Raw genomic sequence first — 17,400 nt, 5'->3', positions numbered from 1 at the left:
TTACCTTTTACCATCGTTTGCCTTCTATATAACTTATTTTTCCTTCTTTAATGTGGTCCGGACTTTATCAGTTTGTATTTGTAGTACTTACTAAACGATTACTTGAAGCAACAGAATATCAACTGAAGAAAAATTTACCTTTTCTACCTTCTATTTACCGTTATTTACCTTTGTATTTATCTTGTTTACATCTATTTATTTTCTATTAACCTGTTACCATCTTCTATTTAACTTTTTACCTTTTTTATGCGGTCCAGACTTTAATTGTTTCAGCTACACTTCTTAAAGGATTACTCAAAGCAACAGAACATAAATCGAAGCTTTTTTCTAATCGCATTATTGATTTAATCGATGAATGGTTGCAGCCTTAGTCAATGATAGGCATTATTGACTCACACAATCAATACTTGACTTGTGTCTAATTTTTGTTTTTTAGGCATCTTATTATTGAGAATTTCATCCCTTGCGAGGATAAGAACAAAATAGTCAACAGAGCTTTTTTTGACGAGGACGACGAATACTGGAAGATGAGGCCTATCACACACATAGAGGAGTAAGTATTATTACTAATTTTATTAATACATATATACAACACAGACTCACATTTGTGTTTCTGTTTGGCTGTGCTTAGCGACCATCAAATGATGAGCAGGCCTCAGTCTGCCATCGGATTCAGACGGCCTCTCAGTAACCATGCTCGCACGGCCATGAAAGATGGTCTTGACATGAGATACAAGGTAAATTGGACTGTATTGTCACACAAATGCTTTAAATTAGGGATGTTCTGACCAGGGTTTTATGCTGCAGATACCAATCACGTGTATCACCTGAAAATGTTTTATTGTATTTATGGTGAGTGCCACTGACAGTGTAACAATATCAACACAAAATATAATATCAATATCAAAACTACTTCCTTATTCTCTTTTATTACATACAATTGTTGGATCAATACAAAGTAAATCCCCACCTTCTACCATCCTAGTCACGTCTGTTGTGTCCTTGGGCAAGACACTTCACCCCTTGCTCCTGATGGCTGCTGGTTAGCGCCTTGCATGGCAGCTCCCGCCATCAGTGTGTGAATGTGTGTGTGAATGGGTGAAGGTAGAAAAGCGCTATACAAGTATAACCCATTTATCATTTATCATTAAATAGTATGTGACGCGTCGCGCTATTGTTGTGAAGCCGGATGTGTTTTGTACGAGAAGTGTCTTGACATATTTTGACAAAATTCTCAGATAAAAGTGACTCTAGACTTTCTCTTTATTGTCTTTTTTTCTGCTGAGCTTTTATTTCATCTTACTAAAGCAGTTTGAGTAACAATCTACATGTTATGTTATTAATGCACTCAACTATAATCAGGCATGTGATTTTTCCATCTAAAGTCGGAATTTCGTCTTTTTTAATCTCGGGAAAAAAAAAAAATTATCTCCCGTTTTTCCGTTTTTTTTCCCGACCCTAAATCAAGATTCGAGACGTAGTTTATATTACGCCGTAGTTGATTGGTCGATATGTTCCTTGTGACCAATCAGGACATCTGTTATGAATGATGGCGTTAATAACGTCATCATTCATAATGGTTATTACCGCCATTTTCCATATGTAAACGATGTTGGTTCTCGAGAGAAAGGACGCTTTACGAGTAAAAGAAATTGATAAACATGTCAAAAATAAGTTTCGATGGAAAGGGAAATCACTGATACTGTTGGGAAGAAGGAAGTTACGACTTTGTTCGGTGATTTTATTCGGAAAATCGATCGTCCCGGAAAGGTTTTGTGCACGTGGTGTCATGATAATATTGACTATGGATCACGAGGTTTCAAGGCTTTGGAAGTACATGCGAAACGCCAAAAACATATGAAACAACTTGAAGCAAGGAAAACGAACTTTTCACTAGCTGGTACTTTTGGATGTCAACCGAAAGTGAGCAAACATTACGGACTTCATCCTTTGTTTACATCGACAACTGCCGTAGACATCGAGAGGAAAGATCCACCCAAACAACCCACTTCAGTTGCAGACAGGGTTGTTAATAATGAGGTAAGCTAAAAAATATTTGCTTGCGAAATACGCATGTTTGTTTTAAATATTAACCAATTATTGCTTTGCGAAATATAAATGGGTTTTTCTAAAAATAAAAAGCCACGTGAAAATATATTATGAAATTACAGAAATTCAAAGAGTCGCATTATTGATTCCAGTTAACAATTTATTTGAAATAAATTTGCATATAATACTATTTTGTAATATTAAGTTCTTATGTAGTCTCTTGAAACAATATTGTCAGTGGTGTAACAATCTTGAAGGTAAATATTTTCACACTTGTTTCATGCAATATGTCAGTGTCCTCACATTATTATTATTTCCTGTTTTCAAATATGAGTAAACAATACTAAACATGTTTAATTATTTTCATAAATTGATATCCTATTTTGGCGAAAAGAATTAAATGTTTACATTTGGTATTTTGTTATATTTATAACTAAACTTGTAGGCAATTAGGCATATACATTAAAACTGTGAATATGTTATTAGTGGTTATGTATTTTACAATTAATGCTACTTTCTGATAGCATATATCATGTAATAGTCTTAACTTTAAAATATATTTTGTATAATAATAAATCTTGGCAAACCTGTTACACCACTGATAATTTTTTTACCACATATATACAATATCTGACTAATAGTAATGATAGAATGATTTCAAATATGAAAGGAAATTTTATTTTAGAGCAATCTGCTTATTACCAAAACCTAGGCAAATTTTGAGAATGACCCATATTGTGTAAGAAGCTACAAAAGCAGAGACCAAAAGGAAAATGCAGGCTGCTCAGAAATTTGTAAGGAAAGCTCATGTTAGGGATCTCCGAGAAAGCTAATGTGTGAAGTGAACTGAAGTAATGTGGTAATACTGTAAATAAACTGTAGATAATAACACTGATCAATGTGACACCTGTGGATGTGAAATGAACACAAGATGTAAATATTAGTGACTAAATACTGTTGGGACTGAACCATATACAGTGATTCATTAGGATAATTGGGTTATGTATGTTCTATTAATGATGTTTTCATGTCTTTAAACACTAAAATATTTTCTTCAAATGGTGCTGTCTTTGTTAATTTTAGCATGTTAAATTGGTGAAAAACCAGGAGCTTCGGGGGGCATCGCCCCCCTTGTCCCCCCACCTGGCTGGACCTGGCTGGGGGCCTTTGTCCCCCAGACCCCCGGAAATTTTTTCAGTCTTTTTCATTGTGGTCAAATCACATGCCTGTATAATGTAAACACAGACATGAAGCACCTCTCTACAAGCGGTAAAAGCGCCAGCAGCGTTCGCTCCAAAGATCTTGTCTCACGACGATTGAAGATAAAATTGTCTTGTCTTGTGGGATCTGATATTTCCATTATGTCCCTTTTCTTTGTGCATTTTTGCTCGCTATTACGGTATGGACCGAGGGTCAAAAAGGTGTCAAGACACATGCGCGTTGGTATCGCATCATCTTTGAAACCCCTAGTACATAAATTTTAGGGATGTCCGATATTGGCTTTTTGCCGATATCCGATATTCCGATATTGACCAAACCCTTAATTACCGATACCGATATCAACCGATACTGATATATACAGTCGTGGAATTAACACATTATTATGCCTAATTTGGACAACCAGGTATGGTGAAGATACGGTCCTTTTAAGAAAAAATTAAATAAGATAAATAAATTAAAAACATTTTCTTGAATAAAAAAGAGAGTAAAACAATATAAAAACAGTTACATACAAACTAGTAATTAATGAAAATGAGTAAAATTAACTGTTAAAGATTAGTACTATTCGTGGACCAGCAACACGCACAATCATGCGTGCTTACGGACTATCACTTGCAGACTGTATTGATATATATTGAAATATAATGTAGGAACCACAATATTAATAACAGAAAGAAACAACCCTTTTGTGTGAATGGGGGAGGGAGATTTTTTGGGTTGGTGTACTAATTGTAAGTGTATCTTGTGTTTTTTATGTTGATTTAATAAAAAAATTTAAAAAATGATACCGATAAGAAAAGAAACGATACCGATAATTTCCGATATTACATTTTAAAGCATTTATCGGACATCTTTAATAAATTTAAAAAGAAATCTGTTATTCTTTATTATTAACATATATTATTTATATTATATTGTTTTAATCTATTTTGAATTGTTGCTGCTTATTGTTCGAATTGTTCAAGTGCCCATAGACTTTTAGGGGCTTTTTCTTTATTACAAACGACTAGCAACAAATTCAGCATCTTTTTCTGGTGTTATTATAGACTGTACTTGAGTTTAGAGACCGTACTTCTGTCCCATGTCCCCAACGAAAAGCGAGCTGCATGGGAGCCTGCCGTCACACTTGCTTCACGCTGCTGCTCCAAATGCACTTTCTCTCCTATTATAATAAGCACATTTTGTAGATGGCTGTCCGCAGGTTTAACTGGCATTTATTGAAGTTACGTCCACATTCCAGACATGCTACTTCAGCTGCAGACAATCCCGTGTGCAACGTTCCCTCTAAGGTGCGCGTCTGCGCAATTGCGCGTTGCTCACGTGTCCTCTGCGCACAGCAAATTAATGCCGCGCAGAAAATCAAAAATCCCATCTGAACTTTAAACAAAATAAACACATTACAATTTATTCTGTATGATTTTGCAATGCAACTCTGTGAGTGACAAGTGACAACAAGAGTGGCCCCAATGAATAAAACCATCTTTGTCAACACAGTTCAATTATCGTCTGTCGAGACACTTTACGGACAGGAATTCCATCAATCACTTTATTGAGCAAAACTGTTTGTAACCACACCAAAAACATGAGTAAAAAAACTTTTATCTATAAAAACTGGTCATTTTCTCCCATACAAACCAGGCTTAAACCAACTTTGTCATCCGTCATATCAACAGAAGCCGCTCGCTTGTGGCGGTATAGCTCGGTTGGTAGAGCGGCCGTGCCAGCAACTTTAGGGTTCCAGGTTCGATCCCCGCTTCTGCCATCCTAATCACTGCCGTTGTGTCCCTGGGCAAGACACTTTACCCACCTGCTCCCAGTGCCGCCCACATTGGTTTAAATGTCCATCCATCCATTTTCTACCGCTTATTCCCTTTGGGGGTCGCGGGGGGCGCTGGAGCCTATCTCAGCTACAATCGGGCGGAAGGCGGGGTACACCCTGGACAAGTCGCCACCTCATCGCAGGGCCAACACAGATAGACAGACAACATTCACACTCACATCCACACACTAGGGCCAATTTAGTGTTGCCAATCAACTTATCCCCAGGTGCATGTCTTTGGAGGTGGGAGGAAGCCGGAGTACCCGGAGGGAACCCACGCAGTCACGGGGAGAACATGCAAACTCCACACAGAAAGATCCCGAGCCCGGGATTGAACCCAAGACTACCCAGGACCTTCGTATTGTGAGGCAGATGCACTAACCCCTCTGCCACCGTGAAGCCCTGGTTTAAATGTAACTTAGATATTGTGTTTCATTATGTAAAGCGCTTGAGTCACTAGAGAAAAGCGCTATATAAATATAATTCACTTCACTTCACTCTGTCTCACCTGTACCAACACACGCACTCATAGCACTTGGCCAGTGTTGCGTTTATGGCCACACAAAAAGTCGGACAACCCCAACGCCACACAATGTGTAAATGCCAGGTTGTAACACTCTGGCTCCTCAATCAGATGTATGCTTATTTTACTGCCATTTATTAAGAATGTTAATCTAAGGATATTATTCATAAAATATTGTCACTAGATTTCATAAATGCTAATAAAACATGTATTTTACAGACAGAAAGTTACAGGAACTAAATGTAATCTCTGAAAGGGGTAACATTTCTTTTAAAGGCAGGACCCGCAGCCAGACATACAATACTAGCACATAGGTCATGAAAAACATGTTTTTTTGTTATTGTCATTGTAAGATGGCAAAATCACTTATATCAGAAAATTATTTTAAAGGGGAACATTATCACAATTTCAGAAGGGTTAAAACCATTAAAAATCAGTTCCCAGTGGCTTATTTTATTTTTCGAAGTTTTTTTCAAAATTTTACCCATCACGCAATATCCCTAAAAAAAGCTTCAAAGTGCCTGATTTTAACCATCGTTATATACACCCGTCCATTTTCCTGTGACGTCACATAGTGATGCCAACACAAACAAACATGGCGCATAGAACAGCAAGCTAAAGCGCCATTAGCTCGGATTCAGACTCGGATTTCAGCGGCTTAAGCAATTCAACAGATTACGCATGTATTGAAACGGATGGTTGTAGTGTGGAGGCAGGTAGCGAAATTGAAATTGAAGAAGAAACTGAAGCTATTGAGCCATATCGGTTTGAACCGTATGCAAGCGAAACCGACAAACGACACGACAGCCAGCGACACGGGAGAAAGCGAGGACGAATTTGGCGATCGCCTTCTAACCAACGATTGGTATGTGTTTGTTTGGCATTAAAGGAAACTAACAACTATGAACTAGGTTTACAGCATATGAAATACATTTGGCAACAACATGCACTTTGAGAGTGCAGACAGCCCAATTTTCATCAATTAATATATTCTGTAGACATACCCTCATCCGCTCTCTTTTCCTGAAAGCTGATCTGTCCCGTTTTGGAGTTGATGTCAGCAGGCCAGGGAAGCTAGGGTCGATATTCTTCTCTTGATCATCTTCGGTGGCATAAGGGACGGTGTGAGCCAAGACATTCAGGGGGTTTAGCTCGCTCGTCTGCGGGAACAAACTGCCGCCATTGCTTGCCGTGCTACCGAGGTCCTTTGTCCCTGAATTGCTCACACACTCCGGCAGATTCAATGGGGGTCTGGCGGCAGATTTCTTTGACTTTATCGTTGGAAATGCATCTGCTTTGAGTGTCGCAGGATATCCACACATTCTTGCCATCTCTGTCGTAGCTTAGCTTTCGTCGGTAAAGTGTGCGGAACAAACGTCCAATTTCTTGCCACTTTCACATCTTTGGGCCACTGGTGCAACTTGAATCCGTCCCTGTTCGTGTTGTTACACCCTCCGACAACACACCGACGAGGCATGATGTCTCCAAGGTACGGAAAACAGTCGAAAAAACGGAAAATAACAGAGCTGATTTGACTCGGTGTTTGTAATGTGTTTGAGAAAATGGCGGATTGCTTCCCTATTATTCGTTCCGAGAGCGAATAATAGAAAGACGTTTAATTCGCCAAAATTCACCCATTTAGAGTTCGGAAATCGGTTAAAAAAATATATGGTCTTTTTTCTGCAACATCAAGGTATATATTGACGCTTACATAGGTCTGGTGATAATGTTCCCCTTTAATAAAGCATTTCAATTGTTATGATGTCAGGTTTGGGACAGGTGTGACGCTGGTGTGGCGACAGTGTGCACGTCCGATGTTGCTCACATGTGCTCCACTGAATGCTCAGGGAGTTTGTGCGTTTGCTCACACGCATGAAAAATTAGAGGGAACATTGCCCGTGTGTATTGTTTACGTTGTCACCACATCCCGTTTCGGCAGCACTGTTCCAGTGTTCATTCTTTGTGGTGGAATCAATAGTGCACAAATAATAAGCTATACATATCAATTTATACTGTCACACCCTGCTGGTGTTAATGTTTATGTTCGCGTGGTTTTGATGTTCATTGTTCCCATGATCCTGAACACAACGTCCGTGCCTGAAAGGGGATTGGATGGAGACGGATGTATGTGCACGGGAGGGAATACCTGTTAAAACTGGACCGGTTGTTAGCATAAGATTGGCAATAAAAGCAAAAAATAGCATCTGACTTTGTGTAACTTCTTCTGCTGGCTACAATACATTTTATCAGTGACGTGCAGTCACTAGAGGCAGGTGAGGCGGGGCCTCACCTGCCATCATGGAAAGAAAAAAAATGTAAAAAGAAAAAAAATTACTTAAATTGTTATATGTATCCAGTGATTATACTATAAAGTTATTTTCCATTTAACTTCACCAGTTTTAGATTATTTTTATTCAAAATCGCTGAATTTTCACATTTGCCGTTCAAATACTGAGAAGAGACGGTGCGGTGAACAGCAGCCAGTTGAGGCACGTCACTCAGTGCCTCAACATGGATTCCGGACTCTGCTAACTGCTGGCCTGCTGTGCAGTGAGACTGTATTGCTATATGAATTATATTATACATTTCCATAGTTTAGTTAGCTGAGGTATATAATGTACAGTGTATTTTGTCAACAACTGTATGTGTGTAACGTATTTCTTGTGCTGAGCGATCATAAAACGGCTGCAAAAGACGCACTGGCTGAGGCTCCAGTAATCCAGCCTCCTGCACCCCCGCCGTAGAATTGTTATATCAACTAAAGCCCACACTTAAACTTTCCACGTGCAAGATTGAATCTATTTAAAAAAGTTATTTCATAAGAAGCCAAAAAGTGCAAAAACAATAATGTTCGTGTTGGAGGAGTTGTGAATGACTGCAGGGCCACAACATTAGGTACACCTGCAGAATGCAGGTGTATCTAATTCACAACTCCTCCAACACGAACATTATTGTTTTTGCACTTTTTGGCTTCTTATTAAATAACTTTTGTAACCTATTTTCATGGGCTTTCCTCTTTGTGATGTTAAGTTCCTGTTATGCGCTGTTATACAGTATATGCCTTGAGCTCTTATTTTGAAGGCGCGAAGAGCGGAAGTGATGACACGGAGTGGAGCGGAAGTTTTTGAAAGAAGGTAAATAAAGTGGTCCTCGTGTAAACTGGAGCCTCCGTGTTTGTTATTTTGTAGTTTCATACAGTATAGGCGACATTTATAAACCCTCGGTTACACTTTTTTAAATAGATTCAATCTTGCACGTGGAAAGTTTAAGTGAGGGCTTTAGTTGCGGCGCATGGACTTAATTTATAAGTAAAGGCAAGACCATAGTAACGTTTTTTTTATTAAATGTGCTTTTTTGTGTGCTACAATTTGTATGTGTAAAGTTAAAGTTAAGTTAAAGTACCAATGATTGTCACACACACACACTAGGTGTAATGAAATGTGTCGTATGTATTTGACCCATCCCCTTGTTCACCCCCTGGGAGGTGAGGGGAGCAGTTGGCAGCAGAATCATTTTTGGTGATTTAACCCCCAATTCCAACCCTTGATGCTGAGTGCCAAGCAGGGAAGAATGCTGGTATGAGCTTTTAAACATAACCCGTTAACTGCTGCCAATCAAATGGTGAATAAGATACTCTTTAGGGTTCATATGTTTGTAAATCTGACTGTGATGAAGTCAGTGCCTCACCAGCCATCAACCTCACCGCACGTCACTGCATTTTATTACTTTCATTTGTTTTCACGTATAAAAAACATTTTTAGGGGGAAACCCTGTAATGATTAGCTAGCTTGAAACAACCGAAGAATAAGTGCTTGGCTCACTTTAACAGACTTTGGTAACAGACTAAAATATTTGAAGTTCTGCGTTCATTCTCCACTAATTTTGGATTAGAATGGTTTCAAAAGTGTCATGAAAATAAAGTTAACCTTCTTGTACTTGGCTGTCTTTGCCACTCCCACTCAGGCCGAGAACCTCCTGCTTCTTACGATGGACATGCCGTCCCGGACCACCAAAGACTACCAGCAGCCGGTCATCGCCCCAAAGGTGGCCGCAGCTCTGGAGGACGCGCTGAAGAACGAAGACGATATCCAAGTAGATGCCTCCGGGTTTAACGGCAGCTTGGCACCGCTAGCCAGTGCCAGTGGCAGCCTCAGGAAACCAAAGTCTGGGTACGTGAAATAAACACAACTATTATTCAACTCAAGCTACGTGATGCATTTGATTGTTTTTCCCTGCTGATCATGAAGGCGAGCGAGGACAGGCAAGCAATCGGACACGTGGACGTCGTCGTTCAGCGCTCGCAACCCAACATCTCCTATTTACCCACAATCCCGCGGGCTGGTGCCCAAGTGAACCACCGCCGTCTGCCAACAAGCTCCCCCGTCTGCAACAAGCTCCCCTGCGCACCTTCTCCAAGAGAACGGCTCTTATTCTGCCCACGCGATCGCGAGGTCTGTGAAAGACAAAATGGATTAATGCTGCTTTGTAGAAAAACAATGAATTATTTTTAATTCGCACTATTTGCTACTGTCTGGTGCTTTTCATCTTAGAGTATATTTAAAGCACCTTTATCACAGGTGTGACTACGACACAAATATATATATATATATGGAGTATATGTATACACATATTGTATGTTACAATGTTCTTAATGCGTACAAATCAACTATAAGAGTTGATAATCGCACTTAAAGGGGACCTATGATGATTTCTAATCTACATTTAGTACACTTTCTTGAAGTCTAGATACTTTGTATTTACCCTACTTTCCAGACTATAGACCGTGCCGGTTTTTAAGGCGCACCCACCAAATTTTAGAAGAAAATCATATGTTTACATGTATCAGCCGCACGGGACCATAAGCCGTGGCTTTATACCGGTAAAAAAGATTTTGTAAATGTTTAAAACTGCTGATCAAACAAAAGAGAGGTCTTCATCATGGACCCACGAGCTGCGCAAGCTCGCTCTCCAATCAGCTAAACAGACTCAATAACTCCCCGGTGACGTTTTGGTGGATTTACTGAGGAATTTGTGAAACTGAAACAATACAAAAAGAATGCCATTGTAAGTTATTAACACTGACACAGGCACTTGTAAACGTGTTGGCATATCTGCTACTGCTAACAACGCTAGCTTGATTACATTACGATAGCACGTACAAATATGCATGAAAACACTCCTACAGACATCACACATAGGGGCGCGTTAGTAAGTTTGAATTGTTTTAGTTGTATTGTAAAACTTGCAAATGTTGCTTGGAGTGATGAACAAAGAATCCATACGAGTAGAAACGCTATAGACGAGTAGTAGATGAAAGGAGATATATTTACGGCTCATGGCATAAAACAGGAAGTACATTTTCTACCCCGCACCACCTGCAGTGAGCGAACTTGTCCAAAAGATGGCACCATAGTACAAACAGTAACACACCTTTTCAGTGTCATTGTCGGTGTTGAACACTACAAAACATTATGGCCGTCAGCGAAGTAAAATCGGCACCTTTTTTTAAACCGCACAGCTCAAAGTGTAGGAAAAAAGTTGCAGGGTTTTTTTTTTGCAATTTTTTGCTTATGTCTGCAAACCATTCTCGTGTGGAGGCGCTCCCTTTAGATTCAAATGAAACCACCCCTACCCTCTCCAAAAGTATCTAAATGTATCTTTTGAAAATATACACTGTTAAATATGTATATTTTGTAGACACAAACGTCACCGCTATTATTTTTCTTTTCCATGCACAGTTAAATATAAACTTTTATAAACATTATTCACTCGGTCACGAAATTAGGTACACTTGCACATTTTCCGATCAATACAGAGCTGCAATAAATAAAGCTGCTTTTATCAGCATTAAGGCTGGACGATAAGGATAAAAATGGTATCACAATATTTATAATTATTTATAACCTTTCAAAAATAAGCAAGACATCAATATATTTTATTGGAGAATTAACTTCCTGTAATTATGATCCCTCAGCTATCAAGGCAGAAAGGAAATGTCGACACACTCAAACAATGTCAACAAAATAGTAAAATCACATTGAACATTTGACAATAAGCTCTTAAAAATCATGAATATGTAAGAAATGCTTCATAAAGTGTAAAGAAAATAGTGCAAAGTGTGAACATGTAAACATACCTGAGAAAAACTATTTTCTGCAGGTTTAGTGGCAGGAAGTTACAGCTGTGCTCTAAAGGGTCAGCGCGGCTCAGGTGGTGTGGTATTAGCGGTCTTGCCTTGCATCATTTACAGACCACTTTGGTCTGACTACGGTCCCTTTGAAAAAAATCCAAAAACCTGTCCAGGTGACTTTTCCTCTTTTATCCACAATTTCTTCATTTTGACTTTCTCTTCTCACTCCATGCAAAGAATCAATTATAAATGAAAATAATTATTTATCTTACCTTGAATGGCGACTCCATCTAGGCACTTCCCGGTCCATGCTGACGAAACAGTCCCCTGTCAAATGTAAACATGCAAGTCTTAATGTTGTAGACGCATGAGAAGGACTTATATGGGCATGGAGAGCATGAACTGTCATGCCCATATAAGTACGTCCGTCAATCTGTGATGTCACAAATGGCTTACTGTTAAAAAACGATTGTAAAAATCTAGCGTTCAAAACTGCTCAAATACATGAAGTTCACCATTTAAAGCGTGCTTGACGCGACTATACAACATTGTTACAACTTTTATAAGTCATCACAGGTCCCCTTTAGATATTACATACAGGAAGTACAGTAGGGACATTCCTGGCCACCAAACATTTTTGTCCACAACATTTCACTTATGACTTAAACTGAGATGCAGGAAGTGGAAGCAACTACAACGTACAGTCGTCCCCTCGTTTATCACGGCTAAACACATTTTTGTTGAATAGGATCGTTTTTAAACGTAATATTTTCATAGATGGAGCATAATAATACTCTTCATGACCTTCTAAATACGTTTTAAACATTATTACAGCCCTCTAAAAATGAAATAACATCCATACAGTCAGCTTTACGCTACTTTCACCCAATATAGTAGCCTTGAGTGTGTTCTACTGTAGATTACAGTACTCACTGGTAGCTTGGCGGAGCATCCAAGCATCACCTGGCTACCACAACATATCTACCACCTGGAAAAACTTAATCACACCCTGGGTAATTCCTGAAAGTTAGACATGTGCTGAAACCACAGGCGTAAAGTGTTCTGTAAAAAGTTGGTCATCTTGACAGTCGCAGCTACAATTAAAGCACATTTTTGTTAAATAGGATTGTTATTAAGTGTAATATTTTCATAGTTGGTGCATAATAAAACTTTAACAACCGTTTAAACATAATTATAGCCCTCTCAAAATGAAATAGCATCAATATAGTCACCTTTAAGCTCCTTTCACCCAATATAGTAGCCTTGTGCCTAGTGTGTTCTACTGTAAGCATCACCCGGCCCCTATAACACATCTACTACTTGGCAATACTTCATCACATCCTGGGTAATTCCTCTAAGTTAGACATGTGCTGAAACCACAGGCGTAAAGTGTTCTGTAAAAACTTGGTCAACTTGACAGTCGCAAATAGGATTAAAACATATTTTTGTAAAGTACAATCATTGTTAAATCTGATGTTGTCATAGTTGTCGCATAATAAAACTCTTAACGACCTTCTAAATAAGTTTTAAACATAATTATAGCCCTTTAAAAATGAAATAACATCCATATAGTCACCCTTACCCTCCTTTCACCTAATATAGTAGTCTTGAGTGTGTTCTACTGTAAGCATCACCCGGCCACTATAACACATCTACTACCTGGCAATACTTCATCGCATCCTGGGTAATTCCTCTAAGTTAGACATGTGCTGAAACCACAGGCGTAAAGTGTTCTGTAAAAACTAGGTCAACTTGAGAGTCGCAGCTACGATTAAAACACATTTTTGTAAAGTAGAATCGTTATTAAACATAATGTTCTCATAGTTGGGGCATAATTAAACTCTTAACGACCTTCTAAACATAATTATAGCCCTCTTAAAATGAAATAACATCAATATAGTCACCTTTAAGCTCCTTTCACCCAATATAGTAGCCTTGAGTGTGTTCTACTGTAAGCATCACCCAGCCACTATAACACATCTACTACCTGGCAATACTTCATCACATCCTGGGTAATTCTTCTAAGTTAGACATGTGCTGAAACCCCAGGCGTAAAGTGTTCTGTAAAAACTAGGTCAACTTGAGAGTCGCAGCTACGATTAAAACACATTTTTGTAAAGTAGAATCGTTATTAAACATGATGTTCTCATAGTTGGGGCATAATACAACTCTTAATGACCTTTTAAACATAATTATAGCCCTCTCAAAATGAAATAACATCAATGTAGTCACCTATTAAGCTCCTTTCACCCAATATAGTAGCCATAAGTGTGTTCTACTGTAAGCATCACCCGGCCACTATAACACATCTACTACCTGGCAATACTTCATCGCATCCTGGGTTATTCCAGTTAGACATGTGCTGAAACCACAGGCGTAAAGTGTTCTGTAAAACACTTGGTCAACTTGACAGTTGCAGCTACGATTAAAACATATTTTTGTAAATTAGAATCGTTATTAAACATGATGTTGTCATAGTTGGGGCATATTAAAACTCTTAACGACCTTCTAAATAAGTTTTAAACATAATTATAGCCCTTTTAAAAATGAAATAACATCTATATTGTCACCCATACGCTCCTTTCACCTAATATAGTAGCCTGGAGTGTGTTCTACTGTAAGCATCACCCAGCCACTATAACACATCTACTACCTGGCAATACTTCATCGCATCCTGGGTAATTCTTCTAAGTTAGACATGTGCTGAAACCACAGGCGTAAAGTGTTCTGTAAAAACTTGGTCAACTTGACAGTCGCAGCTACGATTAAAACACATTTTTGTAAAGTAGAATCGTTATTAAACATAATGTTCTCATAGTTGGGGCATAATTAAACTCTTAACGACCTTCTAAACATAATTATAGCCCTCTTAAAATGAAATAACATCAATATAGTCACCTTTAAGCTCCTTTCACCCAATATAGTAGCCTTGAGTGTGTTCTACTGTAAGCATCACCCAGCCACTATAACACATCTACTACCTGGCAATACTTCATCACATCCTGGGTAATTCTTCTAAGTTAGACATGTGCTGAAACCCCAGGCGTAAAGTGTTCTGTAAAAACTAGGTCAACTTGAGAGTCGCAGCTACGATTAAAACACATTTTTGTAAAGTAGAATCGTTATTAAACATGATGTTCTCATAGTTGGGGCATAATACAACTCTTAATGACCTTTTAAACATAATTATAGCCCTCTCAAAATGAAATAACATCAATGTAGTCACCTATTAAGCTCCTTTCACCCAATATAGTAGCCATAAGTGTGTTCTACTGTAAGCATCACCCGGCCACTATAACACATCTACTACCTGGCAATACTTCATCGCATCCTGGGTTATTCCAGTTAGACATGTGCTGAAACCACAGGCGTAAAGTGTTCTGTAAAACACTTGGTCAACTTGACAGTTGCAGCTACGATTAAAACATATTTTTGTAAATTAGAATCGTTATTAAACATGATGTTGTCATAGTTGGGGCATATTAAAACTCTTAACGACCTTCTAAATAAGTTTTAAACATAATTATAGCCCTTTTAAAAATGAAATAACATCTATATTGTCACCCATACGCTCCTTTCACCTAATATAGTAGCCTGGAGTGTGTTCTACTGTAAGCATCACCCAGCCACTATAACACATCTACTACCTGGCAATACTTCATCGCATCCTGGGTAATTCTTCTAAGTTAGACATGTGCTGAAACCACAGGCGTAAAGTGTTCTGTAAAAACTTGGTCAACTTGACAGTCGCAGCTACGATTAAAACACATTTTTGTAAAGTAGAATCGTTATTAAACATAATGTTCTCATAGTTGGGGCATAATTAAACTCTTAACGACCTTCTAAACATAATTATAGCCCTCTTAAAATGAAATAACATCAATATAGTCACCTTTAAGCTCCTTTCACCCAATATAGTAGCCTTGAGTGTGTTCTACTGTAAGCATCACCCAGCCACTATAACACATCTACTACCTGGCAATACTTCATCACATCCTGGGTAATTCTTCTAAGTTAGACATGTGCTGAAACCCCAGGCGTAAAGTGTTCTGTAAAAACTAGGTCAACTTGAGAGTCGCAGCTACGATTAAAACACATTTTTGTAAAGTAGAATCGTTATTAAACATGATGTTCTTATAGTTGAGGCATAATAAAACTCTTTACGACCTTTTAAACATAATTATAGTCCTCTCAAAATGAAATAACATCCATATTGTCACCCTTACGCTCCTTTCACCCAATATAGTAGCCTGGAGTGTGTTCTACTGTAAGCATCGCCCGGCCACTATAACACATCTACTACCAGAAAATACCTCATCACATCCTGGGTAATTCCTCTAAGTTAGCCATGTGCTGAAACCACATGTAAAAACTTAGTCAACTTGACAGTCGCAACTACGATTAAAACATATTTTTGTAAAGTAGAATCGTTATTAAACATGATGTTGTCATAGTTGGGGCATAATAAAACTCTTACCGACCTTCTAAATAAGTTTTAAACATAATTATAGCCCTTTTAAAAATGAAATAACATCCATATTGTCACCCATACGCTCCTTTCACCTAATATAGTAGCCTGGAGTGTGTTCTACTGTAAGCATCACCCGGCCACTATAACACATCTACTACCTGGCAATACTTCATCACATCCAGGGTAATTCTTCTAAGTTAGACATGTGCTGAAACCACAGGCGTAAAGTGTTCTGTGAAAACTAGGTCAACTTGACAGCCGCAGCTACGATTAAAACACATTTTTGTAAAGTAGATTCATTATTATACGTGATGTTAAGTTAAAGTTAAAGTACCAATGATTGTTGTCATAGTTGGAGCACAATACAACTCTTAACGACCTTTTAAACATAATTATAGCCCTCTAAAAATGAAATAACATCCATATAGTCACCTTTAAGCTCCTTTCACCCAATATAGTAGCCTTGAGTGTGTTCTACTGTAAGCATCACCCGGCCACTATAACAGATCTACTACCTGGAAATACTTCATATTTGATGTAGTGCATCAAAAAGTAGGTAAACTTGATTGTCTCAGTGAAGCTAGCGCCAACAATAGCCTCCCTGTTGTTAGCATTATTCACCTTTATTTGGAAAGGTAATAGAAAATAAGACAAATACTGTACTTACATGGACATAATTCAACACTTGATTTAGATGTGCAGAATATGCTGTAAATGTGGCAAAGGACGACTGCATTTCCAAACGAAAGAATGAAGATTTGTGGTTGGTAATTAGGACACTTGGTAAGTTATTAGACAGCCTACTGAGTGTACTACCTCAGACTTTCTGTCTCACGTCCGTCTCTTTAAACCCGCCGACAGCTGCCATTGTCAGGAGAGGATGAACTAGTCGTGTTCCTCTTGCAGTCCAGCTTCCAGGGGTTGGACATGTGCTGCAGACTCACAATCAGGTGTGTCACTCACCTTTCCTTTCAGTTCCTCTTCCTTCATCAACCTTCCGGTAGCACTCAGTCTGCGCCGCGTCGCCTCAATATGCCGACTGACATTCCGTAGGACATGAAATGATCATTGTAACGTGCTTCTTGTGTAAACATGAGGACGTATCACGTCGACTCACTTGTGTCACTTTACTAATGTTGTTGTTTGGTTTTTGGCATCGGCTCAAATGTGTTTTGATTGCTGGCAAG

General features: G+C 38.6%; 1 protein-coding gene across 3 annotated transcripts in view; it reads left to right on the top strand.

Moving 5' to 3' along the window:
* LOC133570619 (kinesin-like protein KIF3B) overlaps nt 1–17,400 on the top strand; it is a 38,870-nt gene that overhangs the window by 21,432 nt on the left and 38 nt on the right. For all 3 annotated transcript variants that reach the window (XM_061923322.2, XM_061923317.2, XM_072914275.1), the window contains 4 exons: nt 437–553; nt 632–737; nt 9,576–9,781; nt 9,860–17,400. The exon at nt 9,860–17,400 is cut by the window's right edge and continues 38 nt beyond it. In XM_061923322.2, coding sequence (XP_061779306.2) covers nt 437–553; nt 632–737; nt 9,576–9,781; nt 9,860–9,965 — 535 coding nt within the window. In that variant the 3' untranslated portion in view covers nt 9,966–17,400. The remainder of the gene's footprint in view (nt 1–436; nt 554–631; nt 738–9,575; nt 9,782–9,859) is intronic.

The sequence above is a fragment of the Nerophis lumbriciformis genome, linkage group LG01 (genome assembly GCF_033978685.3).
Source record: "Nerophis lumbriciformis linkage group LG01, RoL_Nlum_v2.1, whole genome shotgun sequence".
NCBI classification, from domain to species: Eukaryota; Metazoa; Chordata; class Actinopteri; order Syngnathiformes; family Syngnathidae; genus Nerophis; species Nerophis lumbriciformis.
This window is presented reverse-complemented; position numbering and strand designations above follow the sequence as displayed.